Source organism: Abrus precatorius, unplaced genomic scaffold (genome assembly GCF_003935025.1).
Source record: "Abrus precatorius isolate BTA unplaced genomic scaffold, Abrus_2018 Scaffold4, whole genome shotgun sequence".
NCBI lineage: Eukaryota > Viridiplantae > Streptophyta > Magnoliopsida > Fabales > Fabaceae > Abrus > Abrus precatorius.
Genome location: NW_020874384.1, coordinates 13,240,077 through 13,256,414, shown reverse-complemented (window position 1 = coordinate 13,256,414; position 16,338 = coordinate 13,240,077). Strand labels below are relative to the sequence as shown.

Here is a 16,338-nt window from a genome sequence, read left to right as displayed (position 1 = left end):
GACTCAAAAAATATTTGAGAAAATAAACTACAGGTATCTAATCATAATTATTATCTTCCAACTTCTATCATTAAGTTGTATGTTGCTTTTAAAGATATTTCAATTAGCATATATCAAAAAGCTAACCATGACCAAGAAAAAGCATGTGCGAGCATTATTCTCGACAAAGAGATAGAATTAAATCAAAATATGATTGAAAGTAATGAATATGATTTTAAATGACAACATGAAAGAAGTGAGGATAATGAGGATGATGATGTGAATAATGACACAAATGATGAGTGCCCAAATTTATCAAATACAGTGATTGGACAATATTCATTTGGAAAGTCATTATTCATGTATGTTTTAGATCTTAATACTATGCATGCATCTAAATTTTCAAAGTGACTTGAGTGTGTCTAGTTTATAAATATTTTAGTTGCTAAATTAAATTTTAACTGTTTAATCAATTTATGTTTGCACTTGTGTTTGATAATTTTGATGTCGACGAAAAATTATATGTTGAAATGTAATTTAACAATAGAGAAACAATTATATATTAATTAAGCATTACAATATTTTAAAAGGACTTGAGTACAAAGTGTTTGAGTCAAAATTAAATATATTTTATTATAAATGTGTTAACTATAACATAGATTGTGAATAATTATTCATGTTAGTTTCAAGAAAAATAAGTATTTTTAGAAAATCAAAAAGTATAACAAGCTACATAATTGTATAAGGGCAAGGATTTTGTAGGAGCACAATAAATATAGACAAGACTGTATCATGTATTAAGTCAACTATTTATTTATATTTATCAAATCTCGACAATCTACTATTTAAGAAATGTACTAACAAAAAGACTATTTATCTATATTTGTCAAATTTCAATAACCTAATCAAAGCCAACGGTAAAATGTTATTTATTTTTAGTGATATAATTGATAAGTGACGAAGATGTAATAGTTCATCACATGTCAAATTATTAAAGTAAATGTATTTTCAATAATATGATTAATTATTAAAGAACTAAAATGAGTTTTTTCACTAAAATTATCACTAAAATGAGTTGCCACTAAAATTATTAAAAAAATTTGGAAAACTTAAAAAAAAAATGAGTTGCCACTAAAATTATTAAAGAACTCTAGAAAACTTAAAAAAAAAAAAATAAAAATCTGCTCATCAAATATGAATTCAAGAGTCTAATTATGTATAAGGATGATATTAATATTTCACAATGTTCATAAATATATTTACCTTAAATTGTATAATAATTAAGTTTTATTTCATTCCTAGATTTTTAGGTTTTATTCATTAAAGAGAAAATAAGTTTTGAAATAATTAATCCCAACAAGTTTTGAATCTTGCTTCTATGCAATAAAAAAAATTAGAACTCTATAATTAAATTTAAATCTTTACAATTTTATAATATGTGAACGATAGAGTAATTTATTAAAATTTTTTATATAAATAAAATAATATTAATTTATTTATTTAAATTTCTTTCAAAAAATATTTACATGCTTAATTTTATAACATATGATAATAAAGTAATTATATGTTGCAATTATAAACTATTATAGAAATAAAAATTAAAATGATTTAAAATAAAAGCATAAGAGGAAATTTAGAAGAAAATTTAACTATTAAAAAAATTATTTATTTATTTTATTACAAAGTATACAAAAGTTTTATGCATTTGATTTTATAACTTGTAAATAATAAAGGAATTTATATATTGTTATTATTAATTATTACACGTATATTTTGTACTTATATATATATATATATATATATATATATTTATTAATCATTAATAAATTTTAAAAATAAAATAGAATGATGTGGTTGAAAAAAAAGGAACAAATTTAATGTCTACAAGTAATTATTGAGTTACTTATTATATATAATAACATAATATATGTGAAAAAAAGTTAATGCTTTATGAATTAACATTCTTAAATGAGTTAACTCAAATTAAAGATATTGATAATATTAATTAACAATCATGAATCAATTTGATCTTTTGTATTTATTAATATAATTTAGATACTAAGACATAACTTTTACTCTCTATGAAGCATCAACTTATGACAACTGTGTCATAAACTGAATTTTTAAGTGCTCATTATACTATTATTTCATTTTTTTTCTAATTAAATCATAACCACACAATTTAATCTAACATTAATTTTACTTTTAGTATCAACGAATTTATAAATGATTTTTAATATCCAATATCTACGTACAAACTTGAGGTAAACATAGATAATTTATAAAGTAATCTACCAGCAATAATTATATTTAAAAATAAAAAAAAATACATAAAAATATTATTATCTGATTTCATGTTCTGGGTGATTTACTTCTATAATTTTAGCTGCATAATGATATTTAATGCTAAATGTAATAAAGAGTACGAGATTTGAGATTGAATTATCTATACAACACTGTCTTCCGCAGGATTTATAAACAAATTTATTTTTAGGAAAAAAAAATCATGAATTGTATATAAAGTATGTAATTGTAAATATAATGGCATAAGATACGTGTTTTTCTTAAAATATCATAGGAATACATACAAGCCATTCAATCCTGTTGGTTTTACATCATAATAATTGACATAAGTGCGTTGTCCTTAGAATTTACTTCTTTTTTTCTGAGAAAGAAAAAACACAAAGTATTTGAGCTACACATTTTATTTTAGTCACATGCATAGTTATCGAGCTACTTATTATACATAATAACAATGATTGGCTAACTAATATTATTAAGATTGTACACTCTAAATGTCAAGCCTGACCCACTTAACTTTTCTTCTATGATTTTGGATAATTTTTCAACCATTGAAGGGGAAAGATAATTTACCCAGTCTCCAATTTCTGCTTTTCGAAAGAAATGCTTATTCTCAACTATCTTGTTTTTGCCCATTATTCCAATTTTATTTACCTTCAATTCCTTCATCTTCTCAAAACTACATAACTTGATTATATTTTCAATCACTCCATTATTTTCTTCTTCTTGAGTGAAAGGATAACCTAGAAAATCTGCCACTTTTTTCACATTAAAATTGACATCTTCTTTAAGGTCTTCATACTTCAAGAACAAAACCTTGTCTGGTCTTGCTATGCTTTCTTTCCAATAACTTAAGATATGGTTCCAAGATGGACCGAACCCAATGGTCCCCTTGCAATATCGTTCAAAAGCTTCCTCTAGTGGTAATGCAGGTAAAAAATTTGGTATAATTTTGTTGACAAAAATCCAGGTAGATACAAAAGTATCAAACAGGTTCCTACAAATATAGATTATCTTACAATTGGTCTCCTTGATTGATTTGGCCAATGAAGTGAATGGAATATGAGTACCAAAAAGTCTTGGCTCAGTCATATCAGATAGGTCATAAATTTGGTCATCAATATTGTCATAAATGATAAATTCAAAGGGAGGCACAAGTTCATGAGGGTTATAATTAAGTAATGGATGATTCTTCAATGAAGGAAAATATTGACGATTGATTATGGCATAAGTAAGGGCCTTCAACCAGGTAGTGCCTGATTTAGGAACACTGGCTACAATAACATCGTTATCTTTAGCTTGGAAGTGATTTTGGAAGGTGTTTATGGCTTGTATTTCACTTGGTGTATACCAGAAGTCTTGAAATGAATAGAGATATGGGGTTATCCAACCTTTTTCTCTACGAAGAGAGAGAATTAAATCCTTGCAATCTTGGCTTAATTTGTTTTCTTCATCTATTTCTTGAACGCTTGCTAATTGAATTTTTGTACAATCCATGAGATTGGTTGGATCTATTGGAGTAAAGTAATGGTAGCTTGTTTTATAGCAGTAATTGATATGATAATTTAACTTATGACTAACTATTATTTATATCATCATTCAAGTAGAAGTGAAGAATCTTATTAATAATTTATTGATTAAGGAATAAGAGTGAAAACTTTTATTGAAATCCAAAATATTTAATATTGCTAAATTTTTATTATCATTTTTTAATTTATTAATTTACTAAGTATTAACTTTAGGACGATGAATAGTAAATTCAATGTTTTATAAACATAAGACACATTATAAATTATGGTGTTGATAATTACACGTACAGTGTTTGCAAAGGTTGTTTCTATTTTTCTTGTTGAACTTTTAAGTTTTAACAAGTTTTTTTTTCTTTCATATTTGAATAAATAAATAAATCCTAAAAATATCATTTACTTATTTTAATTTCTATTTCCTTTTCAATTTTAGTTTCTAAAAAGTATAAAAAAACATTATTTTAATTTTTCGGTGAGAAATTAAAATTACACCCTTTTTATTAGAGATTAAAACAAATTATTTTATAAGAAATCATTTCTTAATGTTTTTTTATTATCATCATCACTTAAAATATATATGTTTTTTTTAATAAATAATAATAGTACGTTAAAAGTATGAAAAACTATATAAATATCTAAAAAATTTAATGCTAATTGGGTCATTAACAGGGAATGTTTAAATCAATTTAACTTCTCTCAGTTTTTCACAGGTATTAAATATGACTGTCTCAACGAAGATTCGAATGGTAATTAACAATTTGGTGAGGAACTTGTCCTTATACTGAACTCAACCTTCGTTTGTCCATTTAAAAGCTTTAAAAGATTTAATTTAAATAATTCGTAAAAGAAAATTCTTTGTTTTGCGAAAAGCCAAACACGTATGGCCTTTTGTTCTTTGAAAGGATCTCATCAAAATGAAGAAAACATGGGAGAAGAGTTTAAGAAAAGGCAATAATTAATTTAAGAACTAAATTATATATAAAAGACAAAGAGCAAAAATATTTAAAATAAGTAATTTAAGAACTAAGTTATATTTTTTAATAAAATATGTAATTTTAACTTAATTTTACTTATTAATATAATATAAATTATTTAACTATTACAATAATTAATTTATATTTTGAATAATTATAAAAATTAAGAATGTGAGAATAAAATTAGCACTTTTGCAAATTAACAAAATTCACACACAATGCAAGCGGGTCTTTTTCCATTTAATTGGGTACTCACAAGTCACAAATCGATTTTATTGTCATGCTTACTAATTAATAAGAGGACATTCTTTTAAATTTTGGCATTTATAATATTCAAAATGAAAAATCTTAACTAATTTACTTTTTCAAAGAGCATGAATTTTTGTTAATAAAATGATCATGAGAAGCCAACTTAGAAAGCTTAATTAATAATATATATCAAATCTTACCAACGGTATCTAAAAATATCTAAATTATATAAAATTTTATCGATAAATTTTGCACTAATAACGTTTAAAGGATCTTTCTCTTAAAATATTTTATACTTATAAAATGAAAACGAGTTTTTTTTTTCATAATTGTAAATATTATGATTTATTATTATATTAAAATATAACATATATGTAAATGATACAAAATTTTTATATATGATGTTACTATAATAAATGGCTATATATATATATATATCACTTGATAATAACAATAATATGACACGATAATTTTACGGTGAGGAAGAAAATTAAATTATAATATAAATTAGATTAATTCAGATAAAAGGATTTATTTTTATTTTGTTCTAAAATTAAAAAAATGACATTCAAGTTGCCATTATCAGTCCAATTAATTCGATTTTACTGCCTCGTGATATTCAAATAGATGGATTTTACTATTTGTTTTAAATATTGTCGTAGAGATATATTTGTAGAGGTTTTAATTAAAATATTGTCATACAAATCATTATTTAAATAAAATAAGAAAAATATTAATTGATAAAATATATTTTTAATATGATAAATATGATTAAAATTGAATTTAATCCTTTTAATTTTTTTTTTAATCTTCTTAAGTTTTAAAGACTTTTAAAAATATGTTACTGTACTTTTAAAAACAAATATGTTAGATCATCACTAAGTTATAATAAAAAATATTTGAAAATTTATGAAAATTAACACCAATAAAAAACTTTTCAAGAATTAAATCTAATTTTAGCCACATTAATTTACAGGGACTAAGCATATACATGTCAATTAAATTTTAATCATGCTGTGTTTCAAAATATTTGATATCCTTAACCTTAAAAGAAAACACACACAATACTTGCAAATGAAAAGAACATGGCCAACATTAAAAGAGATTTTAATTTGTAACTGCATTTAATATTAGTTAAATAATCAATATAAATACAACTCACGTAAAAGTACTAACTTTTTAGGTCGGTCATAAATAATTATCTAAAAAGTGTTTTTGTTTATCAATAGTATTAATCTAAAAAAAATGTTATTATTTATTAATAACAAATTTTTTTAATAGTATTAATATTTATTTTTAATGTTCTCAATATTTACTTAAAATTTAATTTCCGTTACATCGTTAATAAAAAAATACTTAATATTGTCAATATTTATCAATATACAGTGTTTCTCGTAATTTTTTATTTAAATCTATAAATAATGATTATTATTTTCTTTTAGTATTCTGTTTTATTATAATAATCATTAGTTGATAATTGAGTATAAGGTGGTTGTTGCGGATCTTTATTATTTCTTATAAATATTTTTGCCAATTAGGTTCAAGAAAAGTTTGAAGGAAATTTTCAACTTTCTCGTGAGTTTATCTATATATTTTTTTTTTCTGAAAAGCCTGTTGCAAAAAAAATCATAAGAAACTACTTTGGTTTAGTTTTAAAATAAATACATATTTTAATAATTTAAAAATAAAATTTGTAAACAAGTATATATTTACGAAGATTTAAAATTATTTTAAAGAATACTTTTTTCTTAAAGTTATTTTAGTTTATTTCTATAGCCACAAAACATAAAGTAATAAATAATTTTTATAAATATAAAATATAGAAATTTACATAAAATAATAAAAATAAATAACAATTTTTATTTTCAAAGTTTAAAATAGAATTAACTAAAAAATAGATAAAAATTAAAATAATTACAGTAAAAAATAATAAAATTCACGTATCAGTCTCGTGTCAAATCTAATCTTAAAAAAATCCATAATTAATTATAAAAGAAAACAGTTTTACCAAATATCTTACGGTAAGTATTTTCATTTATAATATACATGTAAATAATTTAAAAATATTTATTATTAAATATTAATTTTCTTTAAAATGTTTAATATAGATCAAATAAAATAATTGAATTTAAATAAAATTTTTCTTACAAATTTAACTTTGTATATAAAGTGATTAATATATTAATTTTAATTTTACTTACAATGTTAAAACAATTATAAATTATACTATAATAAATTTTCAGTAATTATTTAAATGTTGACTTTTTTAGACGGTAAATGTTTGTTTTAAATCTTAAAATTATTTTTTTAGCTTTTAAAAACTTATTCTTTTCTCCTTAGATTTAAACTTTAGTCTAAATCTATTTATTTATTTATTTCTATAAAATAACTGTGTATATTTTTATTATAATTTTACGTAATTTTATTTCAGTTTATATTTTTAAAGTTTATTTAAATTAAAATATCGTACAGGACAGTTATCAATTAAATTTTTTTTTTTTAAAAAATCAGCAGCATGTAAACACAAAAGGTAAGAAAACTAATTTGAGTGCAACAATCAAGTACGTTGATACTAGGGTGTCAACAAATTAATCCAGTGTAGTATAAAAAATATTTAAAAAATCTGAACGAAATATAAGAAACAAATTTTGTAAGGGTTGATGGACCCATCCCCTCACTCCTCCTACAAGCCAAAACACAATAATTGCTTTAACACCTACAGCTAAGGCACCGTTAGAGGAAAGAGCCAAAAGAACCACATAGCAACCACGTTACCTAAAAGATTATGTGGTCACCTGTCCAGCACCTCGTAAAAAGGGGAATTTTGTTAGCAAGGAATGATTGGAATTATTATTGTATTTACCTTTATTGTTATTTGCACATGATTAGTACTGCAAGGCAATCGGCCAAGTGCATATATAACACAGTATTGTAGTAGAAGGGTTACAGAATATATAAAAAAGTATTTTTCTTCTCTGAAAAGCTTATCTTCTTCTCTGAATATTCCCTTCTTTTTGGTTATTCCCCTTTCTGCTCCCTATAGCATCCTTACATTGGCGCTTTCATTGACCCTTACTCCATGGCAGAATCATCCTTTTCCCCTGATGAGCTCACCAAAGTAAACCAAAAACTTGAACAACAACTCCTCTCCCACGCCAACCTTTCCAACACCCTCCACGACATCGCCAACCGCACCATAATCTTGGAAAACCAACCACATACAACCCACTTCTCCTCACCCACCTGTCTTTTAAAATTTGACCTCCCCCCCACCTTCAACGACTCCGATGCTCTTGGTTGGATCTTCAAGGTCAACCAATTCTTTGAATATCACCAAACACCAACCGACCAACGCATCCAGATTGCATCTTTTTACTTGGAGGGTCAAGCCTTAGCTTGGTTCCAATGGATGTTTAACAATGGATTGCTCTCCTCTTGGGATGCATTCCTACAAGCACCAGAGTTGCGTTTTGCCCCCTCTAAGTTTGATGATCCCACTACCGCCATTTGCAAGCTTACCTAAACACAGAGCTTGCAAGATTATCTCTCAGAGTTCAAAATTTTGGCCAACCGCATCTCTGATTATCCATCTAGCTTTTACCTCAGTTGTTTTCTCTCCAGCCTGAAACCCTCTCTCCGCCGTGAGGTCACCGCCCTCCAACCCCCAGACCTACCTCATGTTATTGCTTTAGCCAAGTTACACGAAGACAAGTTTCGTTCGTCTCCCCCCCACTCAACCGCTTTGGCCGCACACCCATTCCTCCCCCGCCCCTACCACCAACCTCGGGTGCACAGCCCAAACCTCTTCCTCCATTGCTACCCACACCAACTACCAAGCTCCCTATTAAATGCCTCTTTGAGGTAGAGATGCAAGCTCGCAGAGAAAAGAACCTCTGTTTTAATTGTGTAAGGACATAGATGCAGGCCTTAATTTCTGCTCCTTACAACATTTGACTCTGAAGACCACGAGGACTGCCTTTCCCCCGATGATTCTACGACTGTAGAGGACAACCCACAAGGGGCTGGACTAATCAGCCTCCATGCCTTTTCGGGTCAGTGGACCCCCAGAACATTTCGGGTCACCGGGTCCAACCAAGGCTATACCGTTCAGATTTTAGTTGACAGTGGGGCAACACATAACTTCATCCAAAGCAGAGTGGCCCAATTTCTCCATTTGCCAACACAGCCCACACCAAGCCCACTACATGTAATGGTGAATTTCTACCATATTCTACCTTTCGCCTCAATGTTACTTTTACATTGCACAACCAAGAATTTCCTATTGATTTGTACCCACTCGAATTGTCTAGCACTGATGTTGTTCTTGGAGTTCATTGGCTTTCTTTGATTAGTCCATTTGTGATGGATTACAATGGCCCATTTATGAGGTTCAATTGGCAGGAGAAACTTGTGGAGTTAAAAGGGGATTCAGGACCAAATCCCTCTCCAATCTCAGCCTACCAGCTTCGTCATTTACATTCTACTAACAGGGTTGAAGCCCTTTTTCAGCTCACGTTGGATTCCAACCCTCTTACATTACCCCCCATTATCACATCTTCCCCTTATTCGAGTTCACCCCTTCCATCCTCATCTGAACCCACACTGTAATCCCTCATCTCCCAATACTCCGCCTTGTTCTCCGCTCCCACCACCCTTCCCCCACCATGCCCTACAGACCACTCAATTACCTTAAACCCAAACACACCTCCCATATCAGTGAGACCATACAGCTACCCCTATTTTTAGAAGCAAGAAATTGAAACCTAGGTTAAAAAAAATGCTAGATTCGGGTTTTATCAAACCTAGCAATAGTTCTTTCTCTTCTCCGGTCCTTCTCGTCAAAAATAAGGATGGAACCTGACATTTTTGCATTGACTACAGGGCTCTCAACGCTGCCACCATTAAGGACAAATTTTTGATACCCACCGTGGACGAGTTGCTGGATGAATTGGGGCATGCATCCTGGTTCTCCAGGTTGGACCTCTTTTTGGGCTTTCATCAAATACTCATGGTGCCTACTGATTCTGAGAAAACTGCATTTCGAACTCACAATGGCCACTTCGAGTTTCGGGTAATGCCGTTTGGTTTATGTAATGCACCCTCCACTTTTCAAGCTACTATGAATGATTTATTTCATCCTCATTTACACTGTTTTATCATAGTGTTCTTCGATGACATTCTTGTATATAGCCCCACTTTATCTGAGCATGTCAGCCATTTGGAGACCACCTTCCAGTTATTGCTTTCTAATTGCTTCAGACTCAAGGGGAGTAAATGTTTTATTGGGCACCAATCCATCCAGTATCTTGGACATATGGTTTCTAATGAGGGTGTTCAACCAGACCCTGAAAAGCTTGCTGCAGTAAGAAACTGACCTATTCCTACCACTATCAAGTCCTTACGCGGTTTCCTTGGTCTTACAGGTTTTTACCGTCGATTTGTTTCGGGTTATGCCTTAATTTCTCATCCTCTCACTAATCTCCTCAAAAAAGATAATTTTCGGTGGAATGATACAGCTTATGAGGCCTTTGTTCAGCTAAAAAATGCGTTACTAGCTGCACCTGTTTTGGCCATTCCCAAATTCGACTCTCTGTTCACTATTCAAACAGATGCTTCTGGAAAGGGCATGGGGGCAGTTCTCTCACAGTAGGACCATCCAATTGCTTATTTTAGTAAGCAATTTTGTCCTAAACTCTGCAATTCCTCCACGTATATACGTGAACTGTGTGCCATAACTACTGCTGTTCAGAAGTGGTGCCAATACCTCTTAGGCCGTTATTTTGTCATCCAAACAAATCAGCAATCCATTAAGGAATTGCTATCTCAGACAGTCCTCACACCGGAGCAGCAGAAGTACCTCTTCAAATTGTTGGGCTTTGATTTTGAAATTCAATATCATCTTGGTAAGAGCAATGTAGCAGCTGATGCTCTCTCTCGACTCGACGATCCCCTTACTACAATCACCGATTCTCTTATGGTGTTGTCCATCCCACACTTAGATTTCTTGTCGAACCTCAAAACATCCTTACAAGGTAATCAAGAGTTTATCTCCCTAAGGGATAAAATAATTGCTGCCCCACAGGATTTCTCTTTTTTTTTTTTCCTTAAAGGAGGATCTTATTCTCTTCAAAGACAAAATATGGCTACCCTATAAATGCTCTTTCATCCCACTTCTGTTACACGAGTTTCATTCCACTCCAATGGCGGGGCATACTGGGATTACACGAACACTAAGCAAACTAATGATTAATTTCTATTGGCACACTATCTGCAAAGATGTCAAGGCATTTGTGGAACAATGCAGCACATGTCAGCAAACTAAACTACCTACTCAACGCCAACTTGGTTTATTACAACCAATTTCCCCTCTATCTCAGTGTTGGGAGGATCTCTCACTTGACTTTATCATTGACCTTCCTCCTTACAAAGGATTCACCATAATACTGGTTGTAGTGGACAGGTTCTCTAAGGGCGCTCATTTCGATATGCTTCCAAGATCCTTCACTGCTTCCAATGTGGCGCACCTATTCATTGATATAGTTTGCAAACATCATGGCCTACCTCACAGTCTTATTTCCGATCGTGATCCCATCTTCATTAGTCATTTTTGGCAAGAACTCTTTCGCCTTAATGGCACTAAGTTGCGTATGTCAACTGCCTACCATCCTCAAACGGATGGTCAAACAAAGGTTACCAACAAGGTATTGCAGCAGTACCTCCGTTGATTTGTACACCACAAACCATCACTTTGGGGCAAGTTTCTCTCTTGGGCAGAATAGAGTTTCAACACTTCAGTCAATACTTCAACTGGATTTACACCCTTTGAGGTAATGTTTGGCCGCAAACCTCCACTCATGCCCCCTTTGCTTCCAGAGGCAACTTCTAATGCAGCAGTGCAACATGAACTATCCACACGTGCTGAGATTCTTCAAAAGCTTGCCTCTAACTTGCAAAAAGCACAAGCAGCAATGAAGAAATGGGCTGACTAGCATCGAAGAGACTTACAGTTTGATGTTGATGATTGGGTTTACATTCATCTTCGTCGCCAATCTTCTGCAACAGACACTACCTCTGGGAAACTTATGAAACGGTTCTTCGGTCCTTTCAAAATCACAAGGAGAATTGGCGATGTTGCTTATGAAGTGGACCTTCCCCCTGCTGCCAAGATCCACAACACCTTCCATGTCAGCCTCCTCTGTCCTCACAAAGGACCGTTACCCTCTTTCCCCTTGCCACTCCCACCTGACATTGAGGATAATCAACCTGTATTAGAATCGGCTGCCATTGTCGACTGGAAATAGGATAATTCAATTTCTCCTCCAGAAATTCAAGTATTGATTCAATGGCAGGGCTTACCTCTTGAGGAAGCAAGCTGGGAACCTTGGCAGCAGATTCAACAACAGTTCCACCTTGAAGACAAGATGCTTATTGAACCAGGGGGAGATGTAAGGGTTGATGGGCCCATCCCTCTCACTCCTCCTACAAGCCTAAACACAGTAATTGCTCCAACACCTATAGCTAAGGCATCGTTAGAGGAAAGAGCCAAAAGAACCATACAGCAACCACGTTACCTAAAAGATTATGTGGTCACCTGTCCAGCACCTCGTAAAAAGGGAAATTCTGTTAGCAAGGAATGATTGGAATTATTATTGTATTTTCCTTTATTGTTATTTGCACATGATTAGTACTGCAAGGCAATCGGCCAAGTGCATATATAACACAGTATTGTAGTAGAAGGGTCGCAGAATATATAAAAAAGTATTTTCCTTCTCTGAAAAGCTTCTCTTCTTCTCTGAATATTCTCTTCTTTTTGGTTATTCCCCTTTCTGCTCCCTGTAGCATCCTTACAAATTTAATAAAAAAAGGTTAAAAATTAAATAAAAATTTATTTTTTAGAAAAGTATATTGAATTTAAAGTCCTATCTTAAAAATTAATTGTTTTTCAATTTAAATCAAAATTTATGTGTATATATGCAGTTTTATTAATGAAATTAGTTTTTCATTTGTACATGTACAACTATATATTTATTAAGTTTTAATGTGTAATTTATCTTTTAAAAATTTTACTTTTAGTCGTTACTTATCATTATTATTTTTGAGGGATACATATCAATATTTTAAAGTATTTATAAGTATGTTTTCTTAGATTTATTTAAAACTTCATTTTTGTATCATACTTTTTAGGTTAAATTTGTTTTATATAAAAAAATTCAATTAAATAATAAAATGATTTGTTTATAATATTATAATTAGATTAGAAAGAAGTTACAAAAGTTAAATTATTAAACTTAATGCAAACTGTTTTTAATGAAATTGAGTTAAATTTAAAATTTATTTAACTTATCCTCTGCCACTCTGTTGCATCTGAAAAGTGTCATTGTGAAAGTCGATGACAAAGTTGTCGTTACATTATTATGGAAATCAGTACTCTTTCGTTGTCTTGTGATTTGGATTGTAACTGAATGATGTTCGCAATTCGAGACCACATAATCATCAGGATGCCTAGGTCCCACCACTCACCATCTAACACAGTGTAGCTTTTCCATTTTTACTTCAAAGTATCCCCAAAATTATATTTGTTTGTTCTTTTTCCAACAATTCCTAAAATGTTTTTCGATTATAATTAGAGATCTAACGTTATACATGAGTGATCAAATCATACAAGCCAAAATTGAATTGAATCTCGAGATGCAAGATCAAGTTGAGTTTGGATTAGTGTTATGCATCCCCTAAAACAAGAAAATAGTCTGATTCTGATTGGTTATAGAGTAACAAACTATAGTACTCACTTGATATTTATTTAATGCGTTTTGGTATCCATTTAGAGTGTCTTGGTATCTCTTAATTAATGTACGTTGGTGCTTCTGGGTGAATCAGGTTTGGATTTCCAACCATGTGTGATTCTTAGTGCTTGCTTAATGTTCATTTCCAATGTGTGCACTTTCTGCAAAGCAATAGGCATCTGACCATGTTCATGGAGTGGGTCCTTTTATTTACCGTCTGTAAAATTTTATCATTTTAAATATTCACTCCTTGTTATAAATAATAGCTCGCAATCCAATCAGAAGTAGCTAGTAACTTATCAACAACGTTAGAATGGATTCATCACGTTTCAGAGAATCCCAGTCTAGGAGTGAGCAAGAAGCAAGTGAAGAAGATAACCTAACCCAAGATTGTAAGGAGCTTCTTCTCTCTCTTCCTAGAGAAAAAGGATGGAGAACCAGTTATCTCTATCTATTCCATGACTTTTGGTGTCCATCTAATCAATTCCAAGCCATCAACACTTTTATGAACCACTTTCAAGCAAAAGACACTGATATTATTGTGGCCACAACTCCAAAATCAGGTACTACTTGGTTGAAAGCTCTTACCTTTTCCATTGTCAATCGCCAGTGCTTCTCCATAGAGAACCATCCATTGCTCACTTCCAATCCGCACGAACTTGTGCCTTACTTTGAACACGACATTTATGCCAACAACCATGACCAAATTCCTCACCTACCCAACATGATTGAACCAAGGCTTTTTGGTACACACATTCCATTTCATGCACTGACCAAGTCAAGTAAGGAGTCCAATTGTAAGATAATTTATATTTGCAGGAACCTATTTGATACTTTTGTCTCTACTTGGATATTCAACAACAAAGTTAAGCAAGAGTCTTTACCAGACTTGACACTAGAGGAAGCTTTTGAAAGCTATTGCAAGGGGATAACTAATTATGGTCCATGGTGGAACCATATGTTGGGTTACTGGAAGGAAAGCATAGTTAGACCAAACAAGGTTTTATTCTTGAAATATGAGGACCTTAAAGAAGATGTTAGCTTTCAGGTGAGAAAAATTGCAGAGTTCTTGGGTTGTCCTTTCACTCAAGAAGAGGAAAGTAGTGGAATGATTGAAAACATAATCAAGTTGTGTAACTTTGAGAAGATGAAGGATTTGGAAGTAAATAAGTTTGGAAGAACTTTCAGCAGGGTTGATAATAAGAACTTCTTTCGGAAGGCTGAGATAGGTGATTGGAAAAATTACCTTTCCCCTTCAATGGTTGAAAAGTTATCCAAAATTATAGATGAGAAATTTAGTGGATCAGGCCTGTCATTTAAGGTGCACTCTTAATATTAATAGCTAGATAGCACTATCATCTAATACAATGTATGTAAGTGGCTACCCAAGATCTTTGCTTGTTGCTGTAATGTGAAGCACAAATGTTGTGCCCTTTTCTTTACCTTAGTAATTCTTCAACGATCATGGTGATGAGAAATGCGTTTGTGTGCGATTTGAATGTTCAAATGGCTTGTTCTCTTTACAGATTTTGTAGTTTCAAGTATTCAATGGCAAAATTTATAAATTTTTTTTGTCGTTAATCTGGATTAAATTCAGTGACTAATTTGTCATGTTAGCGATTAAATAATTGATCAAATTACAATATTATCTTTGAAATAAAAAAATTGGACAATAAATAATTTATTACATTTTAGCGACTGGTCGATTTTATATTTAAATTTTGCTATGAAATAATAGTTGACTCAATTTTTTCATATTTTATTTTATTATAAAAATCATGAATTGCTAAATTGGTCACAAATTGTGACCCATTTTATCCTGTCGTTAAATTTGATCACTAATCAATTTTTTTTAAGTGCGTTGCAGCTTTCTATAGATTTTTCTAAATAAGGTTTCAATATATGTGTGTTGAAAAAATTGTATTGTAATGGAAAACACATAAATTTAATCACTCGGATGCCAACATCACAGCTATTTTTGAAACAAATACCATAATAGTTTAGTAAATCCATTAATTGATACATAAATAATTAACTGTTAGAAAATATAGTTATTTAGAAAAACATATGATAAAGAAATTTCTTGAAAAATGTTATGTTGTAGCCTGTGGAGCTAATTGTCCATTTTTTTTTATCGTGTTCTGTTTGTTTTGCCGAATGTTTAATTAGGATCTAGTGTCATGGTTTCTGGGTACCGAAAGACGTAGCACTGAATGTTCGATGCAATTTCCTCTTAATTTACAATTTAGAAAATTGTTAATAATTCTCACTAAATAAAGATTAAAGAAACATATCTAAATTTATTGTAGTATATTTTTCAATTTTACTTGTGGTAACCAACTGATTGGTTTTCTTAAAAAAGTTTTTTTTTGAAAAATTAAAATAGATTATCATCAATTCTGTTATTTATATTAAAGATTAATAATCAACACATTAAATTATTTTTAATTAAAATATTATATTATTTAATTGAATTAAATGATCTAACTCCAAAACAACTTATCACATACGTACAATATTTTTTGA

General features: G+C 30.4%; 1 protein-coding gene across 1 annotated transcript in view; it reads left to right on the top strand.

Moving 5' to 3' along the window:
* Positions 1 to 15,145, top strand: part of LOC113864476 — a 31,038-nt gene extending 15,893 nt beyond the window's left edge. Inside the window, exon 14 of the mRNA XM_027498225.1 lies at positions 14,334 to 15,145. Coding sequence (XP_027354026.1) covers positions 14,334 to 15,145 — 812 coding nt within the window. The remainder of the gene's footprint in view (positions 1 to 14,333) is intronic.
* Positions 15,146 to 16,338: the final 1,193 nt, after the last annotated feature.